Source organism: Prionailurus viverrinus, chromosome E2, assembly GCF_022837055.1.
Source record: "Prionailurus viverrinus isolate Anna chromosome E2, UM_Priviv_1.0, whole genome shotgun sequence".
In the NCBI taxonomy this organism is placed as follows: domain Eukaryota; kingdom Metazoa; phylum Chordata; class Mammalia; order Carnivora; family Felidae; genus Prionailurus; species Prionailurus viverrinus.
This window is the reverse complement of record NC_062575.1, coordinates 17,683,914-17,697,149: the sequence shown is the minus strand read 5'-3', so window position 1 is coordinate 17,697,149 and position 13,236 is coordinate 17,683,914. Positions and strand designations below refer to the sequence as shown.

Here is a 13,236-nt window from a genome sequence, read left to right as displayed (position 1 = left end):
TTGATTGCTTTTCAGTGGACTTCATGAAAAGCGATACAAGATGTCCCAAAGCAACCAAGGCTGTGACTCTCAGGGTGCAGCTGAGGACCGAGGCCAACTCTGTGAATGGAAAGGCCTGAGTGCCAGGGGACAGCCCAGAGCCCTGTCTGGGGGACCTCATGTGCCACAAATCTGTTTCTAGGAGTGTGGAGAGAGATTTCCAGGGCCCTGGCCCTGACTGGATTTCTTAGGGAGGCTTCAGTTTCTGAGAGAGGAACTTAGGTGAGGACATGCCAGCATTCTGAGAAGGGCATGCTGTGAAGAAAACTCAGTCTCTGTAACTAGGTGACTTGAAACTACTTGTGGAGTTTTGCTGTTCCATCTTCTTCTGACTACCACAGGAGCTGCATAACCCCCCACCCAACCCCTGCTGCCCACCCGCCCTCAAAATGGTGGCAGGATCGGGCCAAAGTTGAAGTCACTGGCAGAGCTGAAGCCAGGCTGCCTGTGGTGGAGCCCAGCTCATCTCCACCCCATCGTCCCGCGTTTGTCCTGATACTATTTTGGCTTATGGTGTGTGGTTTCAACATTTGGGCCAGCTTTTAATCACGACACAGTCCCATCTTGTAAGGGCTGAGTGAATCCTCCAAGAGAGGAAACTGCTGAAGGGAAGATTTTCCTTAAATGTTGAGACCTTCTCTTCTTTGAGACTCTTCTATTAAAGGTACTTCAAGGTGAAAAAGGTAGTAACTCCCGATTTGGGGCAAGAGAAGAATCTGGGCAATGGGTGTGTGTGTGTGTGTGTGTGTGTGTGTGTGTGTGTGTGTGTGTGTGTGTGTGTGTATGTGTTGAGGGTGTGTGTGTGGGAGTTTGTGTGTGTGTGTGTTGAGGGGAGGGGGGAAGGGTGTGTGTGTGTGTGTGTGTGTGTGTGTGGGCAGGGGAGGGCAGGGGTGGCAGTGAGCTGCGGCCAGGGAGGCAGCACTTCACGCCAAGTGGTCCCAGCTGCCCCTGGTTTCCAGGCTAATCCCAGCCCTGCTGCAGCCCATCATTCAGGGCAAGCTCCTATCATTAGTGGTTAAACATTTCTGAAACTATTCTCTCTCAACTCTGACCGCATGCCCTTTCGGGGAAGGGAGGGAGGAGTCAGGGGGAGTTAGTGGGGCCCACCCTGCTGTCATGCCCAGCTGCTCTGCAGAGGGACAAGGAGCCCTTGACTGGACGTGCTCATGGGCTTTTTGGAGCCTGTGTGTGAGACAGGACTGAGGTCGCATTTTCTATGCTGCCCACACAGCCTGCTGCCTCTTGAGTGATACAGCCCTCTGCTGTGGGCTGTGAGTACCAAATCAGAGAGGATTTTTTGTCCTTTTAAGGGGATTCTTGGCTGAAATAAACTTTCTGTTAACCAGTTTTATCTCTCTTGAGCTCTCTGTCTTAAACACATATACACACATTTGCCAGTGGCTGAAGACCCGTCTTTCCCTTTGGAACTAATCTCTACTCCTCCTGCTTTCGATGAGGGCTTGTGGTAAAATGTTCAGTACTAACATTTCTTCCCGTGATGTGGGAGTTTGAAATATTTTTCTTGACTGAGGTGTGGTTGACAGCTTTTGATTTATGAAATTAGCTCAGGGAAAAATAAGATGGAAAAAGAGAGTCCAAATTAAATCCTTATTTCCATAGCTCATTTGTGCCCTCTCTATCCATTTTTAACTGTCGTGCAGTCTTTAGGTATGAACTCCAAGGTTTGCAAGGTTTCTTCTTTCCTTCCTTCCTCCCTTCTATCCTTCCTTCCTTCCTTCCTTCCTTCCTTCATTGCTTCTAGTTTTGGTCCAAGAAAAGACTTTTTTCCTTACTCAAAGGTGTACAAACTCAATGAAGAAAACTAGAAAAGCATAAAAGGAAAAGCTAAGGGAATTCGTGTTCACAACAAAGATAATCACTATTAATACATATTTTTTAATCACTATTGATATTTTGGCTTATTGAAAAAAGTCTGTTTCTTGTGCTAGAGTAGGTGGTTGGTGGGGGCACCTGTCCCCGCCCCCCCCCCCCCCCCCCCCGAGAACCTACAGGTTTGTTGTGCTGCAGGCTTGTTCCAACACGCTGATTGAGGGGGGTCTCACCAGCAGAGGTGTTGTGGTAGGTATGGAACCTTCCAGCCCAGCAGGGACCTTTCCGTTAGAGCTCTTTAGCTTTCTATTGGCCGAGTGACCCGTGAAAGAATAGCCTGGAAGGGATTCAGTTCAAGTCCAGGCTTCCAACCCCCAGCCTCCAACCAAAGAGCATGGGCTCTTGACCTTAGACTGCTTGGATTTGAGTCTTGCTCCATTGCTTACTTTCTCTGTCTTTTTTCTTATCTGTAAAATGGGCATAATAATAATAAGCTCCTTCCAGGGTTGCCCTGTTAAATGAGATACAATACGTGAAGTGCACAGTGCATCATGGATATCTGTTACATAATGTTCAGGCTCAGCACATATTATATACTTGTATAGTAATTATTCCTTTCATTGTTGATAGTAACCTCACTGCCCCATGTCACATGAGATAGATTGGTCTTTCTTCAATGGATAATATTTAAATGCTCTCACTGCTGAAAACTAGTAGATAATGACTAAGTAGTAGAATAGTCTCCTTTGACAAAACAGCTGGACTGAAGGGCAGGGAGGCTTAGATATTTTCACTAGTGAACAAAGTCAGGCTACAGCAGGATCATGAGAATACATACTGCCTACTATCTGTTGTTCTGAAGTTGTCAGATAGATTCTCTGCTCCTGGATCCCACCGTTTTCCTTGTGATATAGATCCCAGTATGCATTGTTCCTCATTTGTTGGGATGGACCACGGAGTCATCTTTTCTACATAAAACATGTCAACCTGTGCATTGGCTGAGGCTGTCTGGTGCCTCTTGACTTCCTTTCCCAAGGGCAGTATGTTTCTAGCTATAGAGAAAATGGATTTGGATAAGTTTTGGGCTCTTTTTGCCTAATGGGAGAAATATGTCATCTGTAGCCTGTCCAGTGATTCTTGTTTATTTCTTACATTTGAGCCCAATAAAAATAATGTGATGGTCACAGGATATTTTGCCAGTTATTTCAGATGTGGGGGCAATTCACTCTGGATTTGTTTACTTCAAGTGGAAAAGTTTACCCAAAGTTGCCTTCTGGGTTATTACCAAGAAGGAACCTTACCTGGGTCTCTCTGTTTGGAGCCAGCTTCTGTTGAGTCAAAGACCAGAGGGGCTATTAAAGGTCTTATTTCCAATAAATAGTGAGAGAGGGAATGCGGTGACTTAGATGGGACATACTGCTGTCTTTTTCACAGTGACTTATGTCTGTCTGCTTTATACTTTGAATTTCCAGGACGCACAGACATTCAGGTGGTTCAGCCAGAACAACCACAGCAACCGGCGAGCAAAGCCCCGGTACTAGCAACCGGCACCGCCAGCCCGTCAAGAACCCAACCCACAATGGCTTGGCCAATGGCACAGGTGAGTGACAACACAAAATACCAGCCTGAATGAAAGCAGCGGCTTCCAACTTGTGCTCACATGGAGCCAGGACTCTGCTGTGTCAGGATGTAGGGTGGGCGAGAGAAGACTCCAATACTGAAATGAACTTGAACCCATCACCCTTTCCATTGGCCCATCTTCTTTTGTCTCTGGCCAAGGTTATTCTCCATATGACTTCATACACTCTTCTAAAATATTACTTTGCACAAAAATAAAGAGTATTGATTTTTTAAATTCATTTCTTATCAGTATTGGGGGCAAGGGGTATCTTATTTCTATATGATACATTTTTTATTCCCTTAATTTAAGGAAATGATCAGACTAGGGAGAAAGAAGACTAAGTATTGTTGCTCCGAGCTGGGTTTGAGAAGATGGCAGCACCGTTGGATCGGTTGGGATGCTGACTAGGGGCAGAGCCAGGTGCCATGGGATTGGGGTGGGGAGGGCACATTCTGTGGCTGTGAGAGTATTTGTCCCATTTGAGAATAGGTGCCCCTTCTGTGTCCACAGAGAACTTTCCTGCCCTTGATTCTACTTCTCTGTAAGTGGGAAGGGAAGGACCTATTTCAAAACAAATCATTTTTTGTCATGCTTTCCTTCTGTCTCATCAGGACGGTGTCGAATTAGAAAGGAAAAAGAAGTCCAGTTTTCTAAATGTCTTGAAAATTGTCAAAGCTTTAGTATGGCCGATCGTTTGCTCATTTGTTTTAATTTGAAGCAGTTGGGAATGGACTTGGGTGTTTGCTTCAATAAACTGTAGAAATGTAAGTGTTTAAATCAGTATGTGACATCGAATTTTGTAGATGCTTGTGATAGCAGAGGTGTGGCCCAAAGAGCAGAGATCTGGAGCAGCAAGCCTATTCATAGCATTCCCGTGGTATTGTTACTCCTCTTTGCGAGACCAGCATACTGAGTAGCACAAATCAGTTAGCGTTCCTTTCTAGTGACTTTCCTATAGATGTGAGCTGCAGAGCCCGTCTGATGGTTTATGGTGTTTAGTTATACCATTATGTGCACCGGGCTGCAGGATGCAGTGGCCTGTCCTTGTTTCAGTGTATCTGTGGTGGCCTGACTTACTCCTTGGAGTTTGGGACCTGCTTGAAGAAATCGAGTTAGCTGGCTCACCCTGAGCCTTAAGGATAAGGATGAGCTGGAGGTGGGGAGTACAGGCGGCTACCATCTCATCCTCCCGGTGTCCCTGTGCCAGCCACCATATCCAAGTGCTAGAACATCCAGTCGTAGCAGCCACGGGGGGCGGTGGGGCGGGGGCCTGGCCTCCAGTCTGTGTGAAGAGGGTGGCCAGGTGGTGGCTGTGGACTGTGTTAGAGAAAACCTGATGCGGCTCCGTGAACACCAGTAAACATGCTTCCCTTAGAGAAAGAAGTCGCTTGTGGAGGAGGGCCAGCCCTTACAAATGGGGAAGGGGAACTGGTTTTTTTAGAACCACTTGTTTCCTGGAGGCTGTGGGCAGGCTACCAACCCCTTCGTTTCTCAGGGGTCTATATTCCTTGACACTGGTTTCCTTCAGTCATCTCTGCTTTTCTTATAAAAAACTATTGGTAAATTGACTTTATATGGTGATGGTCTTTGAGTCACTTTCCTTGATACCAGAAGAGATCTGTGTTTCCCCTATGTTTATTTTTAGGTACCTTTGTGTGTTATCCTTATCTCCAGGAACATTATGTTTCAGCAGACAAGGCAGGTGCCAGCCGTGTCTTCAGAAAGCCAAAGCTGCATTGGGCATGTTTTATGGTGGTGTATCTGAATGCCTAGACTGTTCCCAGAACCCGTCTGTGAGGGACGGTTGTTGCGTTTTGGGGATTTCTGCCTGTTAAAATACTAAGGCCTTGGCCTCCGTCTCGTCTCTCTCCTTTCTGCTGTGATGACGGTTCACCTTTGCCTCACAGCCAGTCTGGACTTTGTAGGCTCTTTCGCGTCTACCCAAGGGGTACAGAAAGATCTTACCTTCCCTTTGGGGAGCAGACAGAAGCCCACTCTTTGGCAGCACAAGACAAGAAGGGAGTTTGCAGCTGTGAATGAGGACATCTTCATCCTTCAATACTCTGCTCTTAGAGCTGTGAGGACCAGTTCCAAAATGGTGGTGGCAGCGAGCTGTGCCTCCAGGAAATACTTCCACAGACACACAAGATTGATTTAGCAAGCCTTTCTGGCTGTGCTCTGCAGTTATGCATGAAAAAGACATTTGGGGCAAAAACAGAACCGAGTTCCAGGTGTTTTTTTTCATGTTGTCACAACTGTAAAGTATCCATTTTTATAAAATGAAAGTGAATGGCAGCCCGTCTGTATAAACCTAATATTACCAAGGTTTGGAAGTGGTGCATTTGAGAAGTAGACGAATGGTATATAGCACTTCATTGAGGCTTGTGTGCCATGAGTGACTTTGTGACTTTTTATTGAAAACTTTACCAAGAAAATTACATCTCTTACTCGTCTCTTAAATGTGATTTCCATGCACATGAAGTCTGGAGTCACGCTGGCCGCGGTCAGTGGTGGGCCTTAGTTTTCTCATCAATAAAATTAGGACAAGAGTCTGTATCTCGGAAAGTTGTTATAAGGAATAAATTATATAAAGCATATAGAGTGCCTAAGACCTCAAAGTTAGCTTTTGTCTTGATGAATAATTTCATACAATTATAGTTATGTAGCCTGGGTATGTGGGATTTTTTGTCTCTTATTTTTTATACACGCTTCTATGTATCTGTTGTCTTGTTTATTTTTTTTTTAGTGGCCTCATACTACTTCACAGTTAATATTCATTTACCCATTCTTCAATTCTTACGTATTTCTCTGTTGTAAAACAAAATCCTAATGCAAATGTCTTTGCACACAGCTTTGTTTCTTCCTGAATAAAGTTCTTGAGTCAGAGGATACAAATGTTTAGAAATGAGATCAGATGTATGTTACCAGATTGCCTTCCAAAGGGATTGAAGCAATCATATATTCCAAAGCAGTATGAATTTTCCATTAGATGGTATATGAGGTTTATTTTTTTCCTGAAACCTTATAAATACTGGTTGATCATTTTGCTAGTAGCTTTTAAGTGTCGCTTCATTGTGGAACCTAATTGCATATTTTTAGTTATTAGTTGCTCCACCGTTTCCTCTTGTGTGATTTTTTTTCATAGAATTTGATTTTTTTTCTTGATATTTGGAAGTTTATTTTAGAGATTTATATATTAGAGATTGCTTTTTTTTTTAAATTGTGGCAGAATATACATAGGCATTAAACATTTGAAGTATGTAATTTAGTGGCATTAATTACATTCTCAATGTTGTGCAACTGTCACCACCCCTATGCACTTCTAGAACTTTTTCATCTTCCCAAACTGAAACTCTGTACCATCTATCTATCCATCCATCTGTAGCTTATTTATTTATTTATTTTGAGAGAGAGAGAGAGAGAGAACACGAGAGTGTGGGGGAGGGGCAGAGAGAAAAGGAGAGAGAGAATCCCAAGCTGTGTGGGCTTGATCCTCATGAACCATGTGATCATGACCTGAGACGAAATCAAGAATTGGCTCCTTACTAGACCAAACCACCCAAGAGCCCCTGAAACTTTGTACCCTTTAAACAGTATTTTTTTCCTTTCCATCTGCCCTCCAACACCAGTCCTTGGTAACCTCTCTTCTACTCTCTTTAACAGTTTATTTATTCTAGGTACCTCATAGAAGTGGAACAATTTTTCCTTTTGTCTCTGGCTTATTTCACTTGTCATGTTTTCCAGATTCATCCATGTTGTAGCCATGTATCAGAATCTCATTCCTTTTTAAGGCTGAATAACATTCCACCGTATGTGAATGTCACATTTTATGTATCCATTCAGCTATTGATGGACATACAATTGTGCCTACCCTTGGGCTAGTTTGAATAATATTGAATAATGCTGTTGTGAATAGGGGTGTACATGTATCTGTTTGAGTCCCGGCTTTCAATTCTTTTGGCCATAAACCTAGGAGTAGAGTTGATGGGTTTTATGTATGATAATTCTGTGTATCTTTTTGAGCATTCCTCAAACTATTTCCATGGCAGATGCACCATTTTACATTTCCTCTAGCAATGAATGAGTGTTCCAGTTTTTCCATATCCTTGCCAACACTTGTTTCCTGATTTTTTTTTTAATAGCCATCTTAATATATACGAAGTACTTAGGTATAAGTTTTATCTGTTACATTTATGATTGTAAGTTTACCCCCATGTATGGTTTTACATTTTTCTCTCATTTTCTGTGGCTTTTATAGAAAAGGAGATAGAAAACTTAAAAATAATTATGCCTGAACATTTTTTTTTTTTGAGAGAGAGAGCACGAGCGTGTGCGTGAACACACAAGTGAACAAGGGGCAGAGAAAGAGAGAACGCACAGCGGGGCTCACCCAAAGTGGGGCTTATGTTCTACCTGAAGCAGGGCTTATGTTCACCTGAAGTGGGACTCCAGCTCATGAACCGTGAGATCATGGTGAGATCATGACCTGAGCCGAAGTCAGAGCTTAACTGACCGAGCCACCCAGGTGCGCCATGTTTTTCTAATGTCTCAAAGGGCTAGTCCTGCCCTATAACTGTTCCTCCATGATATTCTTTGGTAGTTTATACATTTTTAAAACAAATTTCAGACTTTGAGTTTTTAGAAGCGTGGTGGGATGTAAATGGAAATTGGGTGAATTAGCCAGGAAAGGACTAAATTTTCCGATCAGGTAACATGGTATGGCTTTGTCCATTTACAAGTTTCTCTTCTTGTTTTTCATCTAATTTTTCTTCTTTTTTTCCATCTAATTTAGTTTTTCTTTCTATAAGCCTCACCCACCCTATGTCATGCTAATTATGAAAGGTTTTTCTAGTTTGGGTGCTCTTTTTTTATTTTTTTTTTTAATGTTTATTTAATGTTTGAGAGAAAGAGACAGAGTGCAAGTAGGGGAGAGGCAAAGAGAGAAGGAGACACAGAATCTGAAGCAGGCTCCAGGCTCTGAGCTGTCAGCACAGAGCCCAACGCGAGGCTTGAACTCACTAACCATGAGATCATGACTTGAACCAAAGTCGGACACTCAACTGACTGCACCACCCAGGCGCCCCTTGGTTGCTTTTAGGAAGAACTGAGTAGTCCATTGCCTTGGAAATACATTGCTTGTGTTTCATGGACAAGAGGTAGTGACTGCTTTACTGTGCATTGTATATTACGAGCTGATCTTCAGTTTAAAAAGTTTCCATTGTTGGCAGTTGCTTTCGCCATTCCTGGATGTGGGGGCTTTGTATACCAAGAACCCCGCACTACTCTGCACACACCTGAAGATCTTGGAACACACAGTGAGCTGGCAGCATGTCCGGAATTAAGAACAAGAATTTACAAATCCTGATCTTTTTTTGGCTAACTGTGACAAGTATGTCTCAGCCCTGAATGAATATCTGATTCATAAAGTTAGAGTGTTTAACCAACATCACAGAGGGAACCTTGTGAAATACTCCTTGTTGCGGAAACCAGAGACCATTCAACTGCCATTTTACCTACTTGCCCCATTTACCCTGTCGTCTTGGTACAGGAAAGCCGTCAAAGCAATCTTCATTTCTCCTCCTGTCCCTCCGTTGTTTTTACTTAATGGTATTCTGGATTTGAATACTGGTTTTGCTGTTTGCTACCTGCGTGGCGCTGTCTGGGTGGAACCTCTGTGAGCTTCAGTTTTGTCTTAAATACGATGGGAATAGCATCTTCCTCACAGAGCTATTGGGCAGATAAATGGGCTAATGAAAAAAATTTGCTAAAGACACTGCAGGATCCTGGATTGGTTCTTGTAACATAAAAAGGACCTTAGTGGAGAAGCTGGCGAATCCAAATAAAGTCGTAAGTTTAATTAATAGTAATACATTGGTGTTCATTTTTTAGCTTTTGACAAATGTGCTAGCTTATATAAGATAATATGCCCTTGACTCAGTTTCCCGTAATATTGGTATCTTTGTACTATCTTTCCAACTTTTGTTTTTTGAAAACTTAGATATTCTATTTTTTTAATTTATTTTTTAATTTACATCCAAGTTGGTTAGCACATAGTGCAACAATAATTTCAGGAGTAGATTCCAGTGATTGATCCCTTGTGTATAACACCCAGTGCTTATCCCAACAAGTGTCTTCCTTAATGCCTCTTACCCATTTAGCCCCTCCCCCTCCCACAACCCCTCCAGCAACCCTCAGTTTGTTCTCCGTATTTAAGAGTCTCCCTGTTTTTATATTTTTGCTTCCCTTCTCTTTGCAACTTTTCTAGAAGTCTAAAATTATTCCAAAATAAAAATGAAAAGGAAAGAAACTGCTTTGCAATTGATAGTGTTACATAAATATCAGGTGGTTTTATTTCAGATTTCTTTCCCTAGATTATTAGATTTAGTCCAGCAAATATTTAGTGAACAAATATTTGTCAAATGCCATTTTGCTAAGCACCATGGATGGTGTAAAGAATTACAAAATAAGGTTTCTGCCTTATAATCTCTTTTAAAAAAAGAAGCTCAAGACACTGTTTCCTAAGTACCAGCACAGCAGATGTCACAGGGGCTGTGTGTTTGAGTAGCTGGGACCCCAGGTGTTGTGGGATCCACAAAGGGGATCAGTCTCGTCTAAGTAGTGGAGAGTGGGGCTGAAATGAGCAAGGGGGTGTAGGCAAGGTCATAGGAGACAGAGAGTGGAAGTAGTGAAAAATGAAGGAAACAAATTTTCCCTTGTTCTCAAGAAGGATGCAGTCTTTGAGGGGAGGTAAGTTGTGTATATCACATCATTAGGATTAATAGAGAACATTGACAATATGGTTTGAATAGAGCTAAAATGTAAAATACAGCAATTCTGTAAGGCATGACTAAATTCTAACTTCTTGTCTTTCTCAGTCCAGTTTTTTTCCTCTAATTGAAGCCACTTCATGGCTTGATTAGGGGACTCTCACTGGTTTATCACTGTGACTGTAGGCCAGTGACTTCATTGTTGATTGTCTGAACTTCAGTGTCTTCTGGATATAAGCTGTGATGGGTGGATTTATTTCTGAGGTTCTTTCAAGCTCTCACATTCTAAGAATGTGTGTACATGTGTACACACACATAACACTTTTTGAGAACAGAAGAGTATAAGCATGGACACAAAGTTGTCAGCTCGAGGATACCTGGCTCTCATACTCTATTTCCAAATCAAAGCATAGCACAAAGCTTCAAAACAGATGAGCTACTGTGGTGGATCCCAGGCTCTCGGGTGGGTCTGTGGACAGATACAATCCTGGTGGGAACCCCCCCTTTTTTTTTTTTGAAATGGATTTCTTTATTTTTTTTTATATTTATTTATTTATTTTGAGAGAGAGAGAGAACCCAAGAAAAAAGGAAAGAGAGAATCCCAAGCAGGCTTTAGCTCAGAGTCGGATGGTGATCCCATGAGCCGTGAGATCATGCCCCGAGTGGAAATCAAGAGTCAGCGCTTAACTGCTTAACTCATTGAGCTACCCAGGCGCCCTGGTGGGAACTCTTCTAACTAGATCGGAGGGTCTTTTCCATTGGCATGGAAAATGGGCCTCTGCTTTTGTTCTTTTCCTGGTCAACAGTCTCATAATAATTATTTTTAACAGGTAGTACATATACATTCTGAAAATTTTAAAAGTATAAGTAGCTCAAACAGTGTAAAGTGTCCTTCCTGTTCTAGTCCTGTAGCCTCCAGTTTCCTCCCCAGAGGCAGTCACTGTTGTGTTCCTTATGATTCTTTCAAAGCTATTCTTTGACTGTACAAGCATATGCACACATATTCTTTGAAAACACACACCCACACGGTAGCACAATATATATGCTGTTCTGCACCTTCGCATTTAATAATTATCTTAGAAATGTTCGCATAGAATCTGAAGCAGACTTGAAGAGCTTTGCCTCTTTCCTTCTCTGCTAAACCCAGGCAGAGATGGGGACAATTTTAGTCTCATAAAAAAACAGTAATCACCGTGGATTCGACTATTTTAAATATGTTTAAATCCAAGAGCTCATAATGAGTGATCTTTACACAAAACAGAATTTCACTGTTAATTTTTGGAGACCAGTGAGTAAAAGGAAAGACTCAAGCATTTCTCCTGCCTTTTCTTTACAAACTGAACCTCAAGGTAGCCGAAGAGTTGATGAGGGACAGTTTCTCTTACAGGCAATGATAGAATTAGAATATAACTGTTTTGCAGTCCACAGCCAATTTAGGTTTAGGTAATAATCACCAGCGGCTGCTAGCATTGCCAAAGGGTGATAACCAGATGTTCTGTGCCTCCTGATGGAGGTATGCAAAGTCCATCTGTGTCACAAACATTGAGTTTATAAAAGTAAAAATAATATTATAATGAATCTAACCCCGGTCTTTAAATATTATTGGCTCATGGCTGTTTTAATTTCATCTACAGGCCTCCCCCACCTTTGTTCTCCACACCCGTCCCCACTTCCCTCCCCTCCCCCCCCACCTCCCTATGAATGCATTTAAATTTCTCATTATCGCTGGAGTGCTTGAGTGGCTCAGTTGGTTAAGCGCCTGACTTTGGCTCAGCTCATGATCTCACCATTCCTGAGTTTGAGCCTCGAGTTGGGCTCTGTGCTGGCAACTCAGGGCCTGGAGCCTGCTTCCGCTTCTGTGTCTCTCTTTCTCTCTGCCTGCCTACCCCACCCCCCCCCCACCCCCCCCCCGCCTCGCATCTTTCTCTCTCTCAAAATTAAATAATAAAAAAATTAAATTTTTTAATATTGCCAACTGTTCTCCAGAGATGTTCTAATAATTTCTACTCCTACCAGTGATAGGTGAAAATGCCAGTTCTTCCTACACCCTTATGAGCGTGTGATTAACTATTTTTGTTCTTACCAATCTGATAGGTTAAACAATGGTATTTCATCATAGTCTTCAATTACATTTCTCATCTCGTAATTGAAATTGAGCATCTTTTAATACGTTTAGAGGTAATTTGTATTTCCTCTACTCTGAAGTGTCTGTGCATGTTTTTGGTCTTTTCTAATTGATTTGTAGAGGTTCTTTTCATATCAAAGAAATTAGCCATTAGTCTGTAATATGGGTTGGTAATAATTTTCCCCAACTGGTTTTTCTTTGATTTTGATTTTGCTTGTGATTTTTTTTTTTTTGCCACTTAAATTAAAAAAAACTTTAATGTAGTTGAATTCATCCATCTTTTATGTCTTCTCGATTTTGTGTGATACTTCAAAAAGTCTTTTACACTTTGAGATAAAAGTAACCTCCTCTGTTTACTTCCTTTTAAGTTTCATTTCTTATGTCAAAATTTTGGATTCATGTGGAATTCATTTTCATAAAACGAGTAAGGTAGGGATAAAACTCATTTTTTCCCCCAGTATATTACCCAGTCATCACAGCAATATTTATTGAATAATCTCTTTACTGCAGTCATTTAAAATGCCACCTTTGTCATATACTAAATTCTTATGTGTATTTAATTCTGTTTCTGGAGTTCCTTATTAATTTCATCACCATCTGCTTATTCGTGTACCACATTGTTTTAATTGTTGTGGCCTGATGGTGTGTTAAAACTTTAGAGAATTACCCGTCCCTCCACAACACTCTTCTTTAGAATTTTGGTGGCTGTTCTTCTGCATTTAGTTTTTCTTAAAACTTTTAAAATTAAAAAAAAAATTTTTTTAATGTTAATTTTGAGAGAGAGAGAGAAACTGAGTGTGAGCTGGGGAAGGACACAGAGAGGGGGAGGCACAGAATCCGAAGCAGGCTCCAGG

At 41.8% G+C, this 13,236-nt stretch overlaps 1 protein-coding gene across 1 annotated transcript in view; it reads left to right on the top strand.

Moving 5' to 3' along the window:
• Positions 1–13,236, top strand: part of WWP2 (WW domain containing E3 ubiquitin protein ligase 2) — a 150,281-nt gene that overhangs the window by 87,001 nt on the left and 50,044 nt on the right. The window contains exon 7 of the mRNA XM_047835907.1: positions 3,342–3,469. Coding sequence (XP_047691863.1) covers positions 3,342–3,469 — 128 coding nt within the window. The remainder of the gene's footprint in view (positions 1–3,341; positions 3,470–13,236) is intronic.